This window comes from Carassius carassius, chromosome 16, assembly GCF_963082965.1.
Source record: "Carassius carassius chromosome 16, fCarCar2.1, whole genome shotgun sequence".
Taxonomy (NCBI): domain Eukaryota; kingdom Metazoa; phylum Chordata; class Actinopteri; order Cypriniformes; family Cyprinidae; genus Carassius; species Carassius carassius.
Genome location: NC_081770.1, coordinates 2362513 through 2378743, shown reverse-complemented (window position 1 = coordinate 2378743; position 16231 = coordinate 2362513). Strand labels below are relative to the sequence as shown.

General features: G+C 38.4%; 2 protein-coding genes across 3 annotated transcripts; both read right to left on the bottom strand.

Annotated features, from left to right (window-relative positions):
• Positions 1 to 150: 150 nt before the first annotated feature.
• On the bottom strand, positions 151 to 8860 carry LOC132159397 (calcium/calmodulin-dependent protein kinase type 1D-like). Its single transcript, XM_059568895.1, has 13 exons — positions 8588 to 8860; positions 6478 to 6603; positions 5716 to 5790; positions 5494 to 5632; positions 5294 to 5417; positions 5142 to 5217; positions 4953 to 5065; positions 4398 to 4476; positions 3030 to 3117; positions 2647 to 2954; positions 675 to 778; positions 515 to 593; positions 151 to 427 (listed from the first exon to the last, which is right to left on the bottom strand). The coding sequence occupies exons 1-11, from the start codon at positions 8719 to 8721 to the stop codon at positions 706 to 708; spliced, it is 1335 nt and encodes a 444-aa protein (XP_059424878.1). The 5' UTR covers positions 8722 to 8860; the 3' UTR covers positions 151 to 427; positions 515 to 593; positions 675 to 705.
• A 3062-nt stretch (positions 8861 to 11922) lies between these two features.
• si:ch73-352p18.4 (inositol 1,4,5-triphosphate receptor associated 2) lies at positions 11923 to 15068 on the bottom strand. Of its 2 annotated transcripts, XM_059568907.1 has the most exons (11): positions 14924 to 15068; positions 14828 to 14858; positions 14610 to 14750; positions 13247 to 13378; positions 12997 to 13141; positions 12863 to 12897; positions 12665 to 12712; positions 12515 to 12579; positions 12373 to 12450; positions 12192 to 12296; positions 11923 to 12119 (listed from the first exon to the last, which is right to left on the bottom strand). In XM_059568907.1, exons 1-11 carry the CDS (start codon positions 15052 to 15054, stop codon positions 11975 to 11977), a joined length of 1056 nt encoding a protein of 351 aa, XP_059424890.1. In that variant the 5' UTR covers positions 15055 to 15068; the 3' UTR covers positions 11923 to 11974. The 2 variants fall into 2 exon arrangements, with proteins under 2 accessions (XP_059424890.1, XP_059424891.1); XM_059568908.1 differs by lacking the exons at positions 11923 to 12119; positions 12192 to 12296 and having other exon boundaries at positions 12373 to 12446.
• Positions 15069 to 16231: the final 1163 nt, after the last annotated feature.

Sequence of the window (16231 nt, the reverse complement as noted above, 5' to 3'; positions counted from 1 at the left end):
TGTGCACAAAAAATGATATCGTACGATTAGTAAACCAGCATGCAATTCCAAACATAGCCAACTTTTGAAGGTAAAATGACATTAAATTGACATTAAAACTTTGAAGAATATAATGTTAGAACATAAATGATTTTATTTAACATTTTTTTAATACAGACATACAGCAGTGTGTTTATGGATTATAACAGGTCAAGAAATAAGCCCCTAAATAACAGATACGATCATCTTATATGCATATATAAAACATATACAGAGAGATTATAACAGTGATTATGAGTTTGAAATACGAAAAAAAGCTTTAAACATTTCTTATATTAAAAAGAGTCAAACTTGCAGCTGTTTACAGAAAAACAGTGGCACATGTGATCCGCCTTTTCCATGATGCAACGCCATCGGCCCAAATACGACTATCGTACATGAATATATGGATGATAATAATACAATAAACTTGTCTCATCCTGAATTCCTAAAAGAAATGACATTCTTGATCTCCTTGAAATTATGCTTTCGTGTGAGAGATTGGCACTCGGCTTGCAGCGGATCCAGAACAGTATGTGAGGAACACACACTTGATCATCCTACGAGCGCAGGATCTGAGAGACACAGAAGAAGAGAAGTCACACACCTGTACTGTCACGAGATGCTCAAAGCAGCGGGCCCAAGCACCTACTCACTTCATTTGACTGACTGCTGTCAATCAGACGATTACATCACAGAGCAAACCCCGGTCTGCATGGACTGGCCCCGCCCATCTGTGCAACATGTCACTCTGTCCGATCTTAAAAACAGACACGAGAAAAAAAAAACATTTTATTTGAACATTCTGACATATTTACAATGAAATTAACTTCAACCAAATATTTAAAAGTAATTTACCAGTTAAATTTTACTTAACATTTGTGAATTAATATTTATATAATATCTTTATTTAAAATATCAATAATTTCCATTAATCTTAAGCAATAAATTGCAATGTAGTTTAAAAAATAGAATTTTAATAGTTTAATAGTTTTTGTTGTATTAAACGATCAGCAGTAAAAACACAAAATATTGCAATGAGGAGACTTCAATGAATGTTTTTAAGTGATAATGCAAACGAATCACTCACTGAATCAGTCATGAATCAACTCGCTGAGTCACATTAGTCGAATAGTAAATCAAGTGAATCGATGCAAACGAATCACTCACTGAATCAGTCACGAATCGACTCGCTGAGTCACATTAGTCGAATAGTAGATCAAGTGAATCGATGCAAACTAATCACTCACTGAATCAGCCATGAATCGACTCGCTGAGTCACGTGAGTAGAATAGTAGATCAAGTGAATCGATGCAAACGAATCACTCACTGAATCAGTCATGAATTGACTCGCTGAATCACGTGAGTCGAATAGTAGATCAAGTGAATCAATGCAAACTAATCACTCACTGAATCAGTCATGAATCGACTCGCTGAATCACGTGAGTCGAATAGTAGATCAAGTGAATCAATGCAAACTAATCACTCACTGAATCAGTCATGAACTGACTCGCTGAATCACGTGAGTCAAATAGTAGATCAAGTAAATGGATTCAATCTAATCACTCACTGAATTAGTCATGAATTGACTCGCTGAATCATGTGAGTCGAATAGTAGATCAAGTGAATCAATGCAAACTAATCACTCACTAAATCAGTCATGAACTGACTGGCTGAATCATGTGAGTCGAATAGTAGATCAAGGGAATCGATGCAAACGAATCACTCACTGAATCAGTCATGAATCGACTCGCTGAATCACGTGAGTCGAATAGTAGATCAAGTGAATCAATGCAAACTAATCACTCACTGAATCAGTCATGAATTGACTCGCTGAATAACGTGAGTTAAATAGTAGATCAAGTGAATCAATGCAAACTAATCACTCACTGAATCAGTCATGAATTGACTCGCTGAATAACGTGAGTCGAATAGTAGATCAAGTGAATCAATGCAAACTAATCACTCACTGAATCAGTCTTGAATTGACTCGCTGAATCACGTGAGTCAAATAGTAGATCAAGTGGATTGATGCAAACTAATCACTCACTGACTGAGTCATGAATCAACTCGCTGAGTAAAGTGAGACGAATAGTAGATCAAGTGAATTAATTCTATCTAATCACTCACTGAACCAGTCATGAATCGAGTAGCTGAGTCAAGTGAGTCGAATAGTAGATCAAGTGAATTAATTCAATCTAATCACTCACTGAACCAGTCATGAATCGAGTAGCTGAGTCAAGTGAGTCGAATAGTAAGTCATTGAAACAATCGCTGGCTCAACTGAATCGATTCACCAAATCCATAGGATCTTTTCTCTAAATCAATTCATTTGATTTCTTGAATCCGTTAAACCAGTCAATGAATCAAATGTATGAATCGATTCATCAAGAGTTATTAATTGATTAATTAAAATCAACAGATGAATCGATCAAACTGATCAACTCAAACACCGTTTTCACATCTAAAGTTTACATTAAAAAACAATTTGCGACCGGTCCCTAGAAGTGCCCCAAAGAGTTGGACAGACTCAATTACAAATATATGTAATCGGAAACGGATATGTTTTAAAATGTAAAAATATTGATAGTCTGATTTAATGAAAACTCAAAGTAGGCAGGTCTGTACCTGTTGGCGGCGCAGGGCAGGTCAGACTCGGAGGGAAACGTGTGTTGCCCTGTCTCACAGATGACCAGCGTGTGCATCGGCTCACTGTTGCAGGCCTTGAGCTGGCACCGCCCACTGCTGACATCAGCTTGAGGCAACAGGGTCATGTGACTGCACGAGGGGTTAACATTGGTGTCCAGCTCGCTGGGGGGTGGGCCGGGAGACGAGACGTCCAACACTGGGATAAGTGGGGCCAGGGCTGGAGGGTCAGCGTGGGCCAGCTGGAGTCGCCTCATGTGACTGACCACCACTGCCACGTTAATGACCCGCTGAAACACAAGCATCGTCATACAGACCGTAATCACTAATAATGAGCCGAATATATGACCTGCTCTCTCGCTCACCTTCCATTTAGATTTGGCAAAGTTCTTCTGCATCTGCTCACAGACCGAATGATGGATGTTGTCACTGAATGCTGTGTCTCCACTGATCCTAAACAGACAATTATTCACAGACCGTAAATTACTTATCAAAATGCACCTTTATTTCTATTTCTGAAATGATTACTCATCACACATTTCCCCAATGATTTCGCATTTATTCATGCTTTTCCAAATTAATATATATTGATTAATCAGAATATTTATTTTAGAATCTGCATGTTTTATTGCTTTAGATTATGAGGAAAGTCTGTTAATTCATCATACCATGTTTCATGAATCAGTGTTTGTTAATGAATTAAGATTCTTATTTTAAAATGGGTTTTTATTCACCAATCTGTATAATTATGAATCTGCATGTTTAATAAATAAACAAACACTAATTTCTGAACAAAACATGTTTGGTTAATAATTCTTCTCATTCATGAATAAACAAATGTATATATTAATAAGAAATATGCTTCTTTTAATGTTAATGCTTATTCATAAACCAATATATTTATTCATGTATCGGCACGTTTATTTGTTTATTAATGAAAAAATTTTTTTTTCAAGATTTTTTATTTCATGAAATGGTGTTTGTTTATTCATGAAATTAATATTTATTCATAAAACCTTAGTTTATAAAAACTTAGTTTATAAATAACTAAGCTGATTTGTCAGAACATGTTTATTCATAAATCAGTATATTAGTATAACATATATTATATTGTATGTTGTTATTAAATAACACTCATGTTTTATGCATTAGTTTAGTCATTCAAGTGTTTATTCACCATGCCTTGTTTTTTTCATGAATCAATATTTATTCATAAATGAATAAATTAATTTTCATTCATAAATCAGTATACTTATATATGAATATACATGCAACTTATACATTTATTTAGTCATTAATAAGTATAATTACTTATCAAATGTTCATTTTTTGTGAGTGTTTAATTATTAATCAACATTCTTATTTCAAAAGTTTTGCTTATTCATAAACCAGTAAACTTCATTTTGAATCTGCAAGTTTTATGCATAAGGTTGCTAATGCATAATTATGTTTATTCATAATGAAATGATATTTTTTATGAATCAACATATTTATTTGAAAATTTATTTATGAAAATTTATTTATGAATCGACATGTTTTATTGTAAACAAAAAATATATATTCATGTCAATACGGTAATTAATTTGTATGTTTATTAATAAATCAAACTGTTTTAACATGAATCAGGTTTTTTTATTGCATAGTCCAATCATTTTATTCATGAATAAATGTATTTACTCATGTTAATTCATGACTGGATTTAAAACAGCACAGAGATTCTCTTTGTTTCTCACCACAGATGACTGAGCGCTTGTTCGGTGGTGAAGCGTTTGTTAGGGTTTTTCTCCAGCATGTGCCTGATGAAGTCCTTTGCTGCAGAAATAAAAAAGAAAGAGAATTTATTCTCAATGATTCACATGGGAAAAAACTATCTATGCCTGAATAATCTGTATAGGAGTGGATGTTGTAGTACACCTGATGGCCTCCAGGTGGCAGTAATCTGAAACAGTCATAAATAAACTTACTGAGTCAAGTGAGTCGAATAGTGAATCAGGTGAATCGATTCACCAAATCAACAGGACCTGTTCATTAAATCAACTCATTCGATCTGCTGAATCAATTAAATCAATCACTGAATCAAATCTATTTAATGATTCTTCGGTATCAGTTATGATTTAGTTTACTAAAATAAACAGCCAAATGAGTTGAACTGACAAAGGAAAATCGAGTTACATTTAATCCTGAATAATCGCTATAGAAGTTGGTGTTGTAGTACACCTGATGGCCTCCAGGTGGCAGTCAAGTCATGTTTATGAGGCTTCTGCATCTGTAAAGTGTCTGTGACGCACCTGACTCAGAGATTTCATCCCAGTACGGAGAATGGAAGAAGTATTCTGCCTTCATGATTTTGGCGAACAGGCGCGTTTCGTTCTCCTCATAAAACGGCGGGTAGCCGCTCAACCTAAACAAACAGATAAGAGATTGAAGGAAAAACCCAACTGAACGTCTCAGAAGAGTCTACGTGAGCACAGACTCACAAGATGTAGGTTATGACGCCGATAGACCAGCAGTCCACAGCTTTACTGTACGGTTTCTGAGCCAGAACCTCCGGAGCTAAGGAGAAACACCACATTATAAGCCACTTAATTCTCAATTTAATTGAAATATGACTGTGTAAAAACTCCCGCACCAACATATCCTGGTGTTCCACAGGCTGTGGACATCACGCCGTGATCGGCCATCTTGGACAGGCCGAAGTCGCTGATCATGATCTTGGCGTTCTCGTCTGGACTGTAGTACAGCAGGTTCTCAGGCTACAGACGGATAAAATCACGGATGTTAATGACTACTCGTTAAAAACTCAAGTGTTTGGAGATGGTCTTCTCTCACCTTCAGGTCTCTGTGGACGATGCTGTTCTGATGCAGGTAGGAAACGGCCTCCAGGACCTGTTTGATCACACAGCTGGCGTCTTTCTCTGTGTAAACACCTCGATCCAGAATACGATCGAAGAGCTCTCCACCTGACACCCTTCACACAAAAACACATTAAAACAATGTTAAAAAGCAGTGTGGTATTGTGTGTGTATATTTTAGGCATTATTAAACACGTACAGCTCCATGACCAGGTAGTAGTGTGTCCTCGTTTCGTAGAAATCTTCCAGTCCCACCACATTATCATGCTTTATCCTGAAACACACAGAGAGAGGGAGAAAGACTTAGAAGAATCCAGAATGTGGTGTTTGATACTGGTTTGTTGTGTTTTGTCAGTTGTTTTAGGGGTTGTGGTCTGTGGTGTACATTGTGAAGTCAAAGGTGTTTGCGCTAATGGTCTGTCGTGCTTATGATCTGTAGATTTTTTGGTCTGTAGATTTTATGGTCTGTAGATTTTATGGTCTGTAGATTTTTTGGTCTGTAGATTTTATGGCATGTAGATTGTATGGTCTGTAGATCTTATGCTCTGTAGATTTTATGGTCTGTATATTTTATGGTCTGTAGATTTTATGGTCTGTAGATCTTATGCTCTGTAGATTTTATGGTCTGTAGATTTTATGGTCTGTAGATTTTATGGTCTAGATTTTATGCTCTGTAGATTTTATGCTCTGTAGATTTATGCTCTGTAGATTTTATGGTCTGTAGATTTTATGGTCTGTAGATTTTATGGTCTAGATTTTATGCTCTGTAGATTTTATGGTCTGTAGATTTTATGGTCTGTAGATTTTATGCTCTGTAGATTTTATGCTCTGTAGATTTTATGGACTGTAGATTTTATGCTCTGTAGATTTTTTGGTCTAGATTTTATGGTCTGTGATGTTTATGGTCTGTAGTGTGGGTGATACTGGTCTGTGGTGTTTGTGTCTTTCTTTTTTCTCGCACCTCTTCAGCACTTTGATTTCATTCTCAAGGTTGGAGTGGTGCAGCTGTTTCTTCTTCACACACTTCAGGGCATAGAAGTTCCCCGTCTTTCTCTCTTGCACCAGGTAGACCTCAGAAAACGAGCCCCTGCAGAACCAGTCAAAAGGACATTTTGACCACATAAACAACAACACAATCTGTCTTGCAGTATGTGATGCTCTTATATGTTAGAGTCCCAGTGAGCTTTAAGTTCACCGCATGGAGATCAGCACTAATCCGTCAGCACAAGGCCGTGCTGTGTGTGTCCAAGACTTCAACACACCTGGTCTATCCTGAGTCCACCTATCCCATGAATAACCGTCCTAGCAGAGGATTACTGTGCGTTATATAAGAGAGCCAGTGCCGCCCCTCATGACTGATTAATCCCCAACACCACTGCACCACCCAATGTCCTCACCATGCTCGACACCTTCTCAAACCATCTGTGTGTGAAAGCTAACTTAGTTACCATTTAATTGATGAGTGGGGGATTATGTGAAGTCAATCAGACCTTGCCAGCTCTCCAAACGTGCTGTAATCAACATGAATGTCTACAGAATCCAATTATGGCACTCAATTCATCCATAATTTACAGGAAGCAGTCGATAAACTTAAGACAGTTAGCAAAGATTGGTCAGATTTAGTTCACTTTTGGAGGTGAATATGTCCCTGTGGTGTAGCTTGGTAAAGCCACGTACATTCACTGCTCAATAATCCTTTAATTGAATAGTGTCAGGATGTTCTCTGATGTCCGTGTCTCATTCACCCGCAGTGAAGATTGACAGCTGCCAAAATGCTCAACAAACCACTATATCAATACATCTATATCTATATATATACAGATCAATCCAAACGTTTCTTATGATATCTCATAAAGCTGTATAATGGCTCAGTGATTCACCTCTTAATTCTTCTCAGTATGCCTCGCAAAGCTTTGTAACACCTTACACTGCCTTCATAATACTCCAGCACCTCATAATACTCCTTATAACAGTTCATTAGTGCTTACGAAGCTTCGTAAAGTTCCACAACACTTTATAATGCTTCATAGCGGTTTACTATGTCTGATGAAGCTTCCTAATACCTTATAATGTCTCATAAAGCTTCATAACACTTCAAGATGCTTCATAACCCTTCATAAAACATCAGAGGAGCTTATATTGTTTCTTAAAGCTTTGTAACACTTCACAACATCGGATTTAATGGTTCAGAACACCCTTCTAAACACCTTACAGTGCTGCATATTTCATAAAGCGTCATAACCTTTATAATGTGTCGTAAGATCTTATAACATAAGCTTATAGCACAAACCTCCACAGCCCTGCCTCATAATTGTTTGCTACAAATCTTCCTAACACTTAAACCTAATAAAAACTCACACTTTAAAATGCTTCACAATAATCAGTTCTACTGCACAGTGCCTCATAATAGTTAAGTCCAGAGTTACAAAGCGTCCTAACTTCTTATAGTACTGCATCATAACATCTCATAATGCTTCATAACCTTAATTAATGCATTTTAAGATCTTATAGTGCCTCTTAAAGCTTCATAACCCTTCGTAAAGTGTCATAAGAACTTTCTGTATATTACCTATATTTTGAAACACTTTATAATGCTTTATAACAACTCACAATGCTTCATAACTCCTCATAATGGCCCATAATGCTTCATAAAACTGTACAATTCCTCACATAGGCTGATGGTAACAGATACAGCTCCATAAAGCTTCATTCATTTTCATAAAGCTTCATAACACTTCATAACCCTTCCTTCTCACAGCTTCAGAACATTTCATAACCCTTCGTAAGGCATTATAACAGCTCATAATGTCTCCTGAAGCTTCATAGCCCTTCTCAGTGCTGAATAACGGCGTGTAATATTACGTATAGTTGCTAAACGGTTCCTCCAGGTTTCTCTCAGTAAGAAGAAGAGGATGAGGGCTTCATTGATGAAAAGCTCCCTGCCCCTCAGTCAGTAAATCTGTGTCTCAGGCTCAATTAAAGCTGCTGATCCTGTAACAGTAAAAACACCTCGAGGAGCGCTACGCTGATTCCTGACTCACTGGTTCAGAAGAAACACACTTGATACTTACGAGCCCAGCACTTCCTTGAAGTCGAAGATGTCCTTGATGTTGTTGGTGATCTTCTTCCAGCTGCAGTCGATCTCCTTGCGACCCATCGTGACTTGTGTTTCTCTGACTGATTCCTGCAGCAGACACACGATCATCTGTTAACCATGATGACACTTACATAAACATCACACGTCACAATCCTGCAGAAGTGTGACTTCACGCTTACATAAACGTGACTTTGAATCTCTGACCTTTGACCTCTCTATGTGGGTCATTGCATTAACTCTCACACTTATTTCTGAAGAGAAACCGGCCCAATCACAGACCACCATAAAATTGTGATAAAATCTGTGTCAGGAGAACAAATTCATCTTGACAGAAAGGTATGTAACAAAACACGGTAGCAAATCTTGATTTAATATGCCACAGTTTACTTTATTTTGCTATCGTCACTTAATATAAATGAACCATAGTGTCCTGCACTCACTAGTAAAAATATTAAAACTTACATCTGCTGTCTGAATAATTTTCGGTTTGACTGTATACACACACACACACACACACACATATATATATATATTTATATATACACAAAGAAATTGTATACAAACAGTTTTCAATTTCAGTTTATTTAATAGTTAATTACAAAGAAACGGCAGGCAATTGACATTAAATTTTGAAGGAGCAAAACTGAAACAGTGTTTTCTTGTAAGATGTAATGTCCTTCAAATAAAATAGTTTTTATTAACAACTTTTTCGTTTTTACAGTGCAACTAAATTAAATTAAAATGAAAATTAAATTAAATTAAATGTATGCATTTAGCAGACGCTTTTATCCAAAGCGACTTACAGTGCATTCAGGTTATATATTTTTTTTTTACCAATCATAATTAACTAATATTAACTAATTAGACCTTACTGCAAAGTGATACTGATTTCACAATAACTTTCCTTAATAATATTAATAAACATTATTACATTGTACAGCGTCAAACAGTAGTACTAAACTTTAATCCACGCGCTTTTCATTATATTCAAGACTGAACGACATTTAAAGTCAAAATATTGACATCAGACAGCGTTTACAGTTGAAAAATTAGTTTAAACTAAACTGAACAACGCAGTCAATAAGATAAAAGCCATGTATTAATGAGGATGAATATGATGTGTCTTACCTGAAGCGGGCGGGAGAAGTGAGAGCCGAGGAGCATCTACCTGCACTAGAGCGCGCGGGGGCGGGGCCCGGGGCGTGTGACGTCAACCGCGATCTCCTGACAGCCAATCAGAACGACTCTGCATTACAACTCGATTTAAAATGTATCCTAATATGTTTTGTTAAATATGCAAACTTGTACGTTAACGATGAAAAACAAACGCGGGTTCATTTGTGCATTTTCAAATATTCATCTATTTCTTGCACTTCATATATTATTCTGTTGATTAAAAAAAAAGCTTCTACAGGGGTTATGAACTGTTCAAATAAAATGAAAACTAGTATTTTGTTGTATTTGTTTGTGGTTTATGTTATTATGTTGAGCTTTAGTGCGTGTGTGAATAATTTCAGTGAGAGTGATCATAATCTAATATAGTTTTGCATGATGGAATATGTTAGATGTGATGGTTAAATATGTGGTAAAGAGGCATATATGCGCGCGCACACACACACACACACACACACACACACAGAGTGAGTTTAGTGAAGCACATGAAGCTGCATGAGCCGTGTGTGTGAGAGAGAGAGCGCGGGTGTTGCGCGCACGCGTGTGTGTGTGTGAGCCATTTGTGCGCGTGTGAGCCGTGTGTGTGTGTGTGAGAGAGAGAGAGAGCGGGTGTTGCGCGCACGCGTGTGTGTGTGTGTGTGTGTGAGCCATGTGTGTGTGTGTGCATGTCAGCTGTGTGTGTGCGTGTGTCAGCACATGGTCCATCTGTTGAATCAGATCTTCTGTCTCACACTTTCTTTTCATAATACAGTTATCATCATTACACACGGCTCAATCATCTGCAGTAATATTATATCAGATTACAGTAATAATAATTACATAACACAAACACCTCCTCATTGCTGGAGGAATGATATAAGTATATGAATTTTAATTATTATTATTATTATTATGCCAGTTGTTACAATAAGCTAATATGATGATAACACTAATAAATAAAATACCAAAATTATTTTAGATGAAATTAGTTGATTTGTCGTCTTTCATTAGTCCTACTTCAGTTATTGTGATAAACAGTTATTTTTTATAAACAAATAATATTATATTATAATATAATAAATGTTTAAATGTAAATTAAAACATTATTTTGCATTATTTTCTGTTTATCAATGTTGATTATGAAGTCAGACTTGACAAAAAAAAGTTTACTTGTAAATATTTATCTTACAGATAATGATCTGTATAACAAATAAATTACATAATTTAATATAAATGTAATATATTATTATTATGATTTAATTATTACCATAATTTCACGGTATATTTGCATCATTTTCTGTCATGCACACTGTTTTTATTAAGTCACTGATGAATATTTATCTTTAAGATAACAGTCTGTGTGTCTTTATCAACAGTAGATGCTCGTTTAAGAACAATGTGAGTTCCTGTGAGTCGATGTAATCTGGTTAAAATGACCTTACCAGAACATTAAGAGCGCTTCCTGACCTCGTGTCTCATTCTGAGCTGTGATTGGCTACGCAGCAGGATGTGGGCGGGTCTAAGGTGCTCTTAAACTCACAGGACGGGAAACAGAAGCAGTAATTTATTCCAAGGAGCCTGTGGAGCACCATTATCAAACATCTGCAAGCATTGATATAATTTCAGCAAAATGAGGATGAAAGTTTAATCTAACCCAGATGACTTTCATTAGACTCTATTATTCAATTATATGGACCTGTTTTTCATTCACAAACTGCGTTAACCCACATAATTGAATATTAATATCTCTGTCCAGTGCATTCATTACCAGAACAATCCAAATAAAAGCAGCGTGACACGAGCAACAGCTGCTTAATTGTGAATGATTCGGTCTTGAAGCGTCTTCATTGTCTCTCTGAATTTAATTACTGTTAATTAGCATCGTTAATCTGTTACCATAGCTTTGCACCTGTTTGAGGAGAAACAAGCACATACAGCTGCACTAAACCAGAATATTTAATGCTGATCTGTTTTGTACTGTGTTCGGGACAGACGTGTGCAAACACATTCACAAAGGTTACACTATAATCCAGTTAAGTTCATCTGCCGTGCTCTGTGATGAGTGAATGAGTACATAACTCACCACTGCCACCTGGTGGAAACACACAGTCAATCACACTCCACCCACTCAAAACAGAAACAACCAGTCATTCATGATTCAGTTTTCACAGAATGTTTATTTTTAAGATCAGATAGCCACACTAAACCATCAATTGTTTATACAAACACTCATGACAACACATAAAAGAGCTGCCATCAGCATCAGCAGAACGAATACAAGCAAAAACATTCTGACAATGCTTCCGCATGTAGACCTCCAGGACAACAGGGGGCGCTGTAGTGGAGCGAGACATCTGCAAACATCACACAGCATGTCAATGGTATTATTTATGCACATAAATTATGATAATTACATGTAAACATACAACTCTCGGTTGGGCTCCTCCCCTTGTTTCGACTCCTCCCCCTCAAATGCGCGTCCTTTAGGAGAATAACGGCGGCGATGGCGCAGCGACGTGATTTGTGTTGGACTGGTGAATACAAACTGTGGTTACATGCACTTACATAGTGTACGAATACATCTCAAGAGTCCTGGTTGTGTTTTACCTTTGAAACACGCTGCTGTCCACGTCATCGTCTTGGTTTAGACTGCTCGTGGGAGAATCGTCTGGAACTACTTCCTGTCTGAGAGATGTGGGAAATTAATTAAGTTTAAGCTACTCTCAAATATAAGGATGTGTGGTTTTACCTCCTGTCCTTTGCATCCAAACTAGCTTTGCAGTTCTCCAGAAACGAAGTCTCTAGATGCTTCAACTGCAGAGATAAAAACCCACCAAAACTCACGGAAACATTCAGATGCTAAACCTGAAGAAACGAATGCTGGTCCATAAACACAAACCTCAGACTGAGTCGGGAGGAAGGTGATGCTGACCCTGCGACGTGTTGGCTACAACAAATACACAAGCTAGTATTGATGATCAGATAATACAAAACTAAAAGTATGTGAGTTTAAATCTTTCAAGCCCCCCAAAAAAGCTTTGAACTGTTATTCAAGAGGTACTTAGATGAGTCTTACAGTTCATTCATGATCAGTTACCTGTTGTGATGAATATCTGAAGAGCTCTCGATCATCTGCTTGAGGAAAACTCTAGTTATATAAGAGTACAGCTTTATTCTAATGCTGTGATGTGATTCTCAGATACCCTCCAGGCCACTAGGGGCAGCACTGACCTGTGGAGTCACTGTGCAATCGACCTTTCCTCCTGTGGAGCAGCTTTCTGACCTCCAGCATCTCCTCGCTGTCTGTAACGTGACGTCTCTTGAGATGCTCCATGTGTACTGACAGCAGCTCCACTGCGTGACTGACACGCGCTTCCTGATGCATGCAAAACATGAACAGTGCATGGTTAATGTTACAAGACTCAGTGCACTCTCAGTGGTGTGACGTCTTTGGTTTGAGGTGTTTGATTTTGTAAGGTACCTGGTGTGCAGCTCCGAGCATCTCTGCTGTTTTGAGGACATTGTCCATGCTGCTCTCAAGCATCTGCAGGTTGTTCTCCATCTGCTGCACCATCTTTTTGCTGTCCACCTCATGTAGGCGCTCATACAACACCTGCAAGATGACACAAGCCCTTCCCAACAATCTTGAAACTCTTTGACAATGTCCCCAAAAAACTCTCACAATCTCTTCATAAAGTTCTCACAACTATTTTATTAAATCCTCACAACCCTCTAACCATGCACCCATGATTTCCCCAATAACACCCCCAATCACAAACTTTTCAAAACCCTTACAGTTCTCATATAATCCTTCACAACACCTTCACAACCTACTCACAATGTACCCAAAATGCCCTCAATGTGCTCCAACGTCACAACTCTTTCACAATGCTCTATCAACCCTCATCATAGCACTCTACAAATTGTCCAACAATGCTCTCCCAAAGCACTATCCCACAACCCTCCCACAATACACTACAACACTCTTGCAACCCTCTCACAATGCTCAATAATTTGTCCCACAACAAAACGCTCCAATAACTATCTCACAACATCCCCACAACCCTCTAACAAAACTCTAAACAATGTTCCAAAATCCTTTTCACAATGCTTCCAAAACTCTCTCATAATTCCCCACAATGCCCTCAGAACCTTGTTAAAACCCCAACACTATGTCCAAAATCCTCTTACAACCCTTTAAAAAAAAACTTAACCCTTTCACAATTCCCTCACAATGCAGCCACTCCCACAATGCTTCACAACACTCCCACAACCATTCCACAACGCTCTCACAACCATTTCACAACACTCCCACAACCATTCCACAGCGCTCTCACAACCATTTCACAACACTCCCACAACCATTCCACAATGCTCTCACAACCATTTCACAACAATCCCACAATCATTCCACAACGCTCTCTCACAACGCTCCCACAATCATTCCACAACGCTCCCACGACGCTTCCACAATCATTCTACAACGCTCCCACAATGCTCTCTCACAACGCTCTCTCAACGCTCCCACAACGATCCCACGATGCTCTCACAACGCTCCCACAATCATTCCACAACGCTCCCACAATGCTCTCTCACAACGCTCTCTCAACGCTCCCACAACGATCCCACGACGCTCCCACAATCATTCCACAACGCTCCCACAACGATCCCACGACGCTCTCACAACGCTCCCACAATCATTCCACAATGCTCCCACAATGCTCTCTCACAACGCTCTCTCAACGCTCCCACAACGATCCCACGACGCTCCCACAATGCTCTATCACAATGCTCTCTCACAACGCTCCCTCAGCTCGGTTTTGTCTCAGGTGTGTCTGTGGTACCTGCAGCATCTCTCTGCTCTGTCTCAGCTCTCTCTGCAGGTTCTCTTCTGCGACGCAGCGCTCGTGTTGCTCAGCCTGCAGCCGCTGGGTCAGTGTGTACTGGTCACAGTGAAACCCCACTGCAATCTGGGTAAACGCGCTCTGTGTGTGTTTTACAGAGGTTACTGATGTCTGGAGATGTTCAGATCTACATCTGACATACATTCAGACAGACTCACCTCCACTTCCTCCTCCGTCATCTCCACGCTGCTGTGAGAAACACTTCCTGTTAGCGTTAGCATTAGCACACTGTGTGTGTTTCATCGGGTCTTTACCTCTTTAATCCCAGTCGCTCCATGATGGATAAACTCTCCCAGGAAGCCGCCAGCAGTGTATGTGTACCCTCATCGCTGTCGTCACTGTCTCCCAGTACTCCAGCAGAATCATCAAGGCCTGATTCATTCATCTGCTGATAAAACACTGTGTCCTGTAATCTACAGTGAAGCTCCTCTTAGCGTCTGCAGTCCGTTCAGAGATAAAGAGTCAATGCTAATCTTCTTAACACTCTTCAGGTCTGAACACTGATCTGGAATCATCTGTTGTGATGTGAAGCAGCTCTACAAACACAACACCACTGACCCCAGAGCAGCAGCCAGCCACAGACCAGAGCCTCTCAGAACCTTGAGACTCCAGAGGTCAAAGGTCACCAGTCACAAGATAGCATACATTTTTTTTTATCTTTATTAAACTGAAGAATTCATCAAAATTGGCAGTTCAATTAATTTTCATTACTTTTTTTTAATAATGCTGAAATTTCAATGAACTTATTGTATCTAACTAAATAAATACATAAAAAGAAATGCAATTAATACTCATTTTATCAAAATAATTCTTATTTGTTTGTTTACATTTTATTGTTGTTGTTGTTTTTATTATTGTTTTAACATATATTAATAAACATACTAAATCTTGTTTTTGCAAATAATTAAAACAAGGAATTAAAATAAAAGTTAGCTTTTGTATATACACATCTAAATTTTCTTCCTATGTGAAACTCTAAAAAGTGAAATGCAGGGTGAATTTCCAAATATGACCACAAGAGGACGCTACAGAAGTCACTGTTTGAGCACCTCAGAGTCAGAGCACAAGAGCTGAATTACTCCACTGTACAAACACAAACTCTGACAGTCTTCTAGAAACCTGAGGAAGCGTCCTCACTGACTCCTGAGATTCATCGTTTATGAATGTGTAAGACACTGTTTGGTTCCACAACAGTTCATTCATGTGTGTCCGAAGCCCCATGATTTCAGAGCTGATCCGTCTAATCTGTATTAGGCAGATTTCAGCATCTCATGTGACCAAATCCCGTTTGACATCCTCAAATGCTTTTGTTTTGTGCTCGGACTCAGCATGAGGCAAAATCCGGACTGAAATCAGACCGCTTGCTGAGACGCAGAACTAACACAGAACACACACAATGGAGAGGGGCCACATTGTTCATACAACATCTGTGGAGCACATTTCACACACACACACACACACACACACACATACTAACACAAACGTTATCACGTGTAATGACAATCATAATCAGATCCACATGATTGTTCTGTTCCCGCGTTTGCTTCGTGAATCGTGACCTT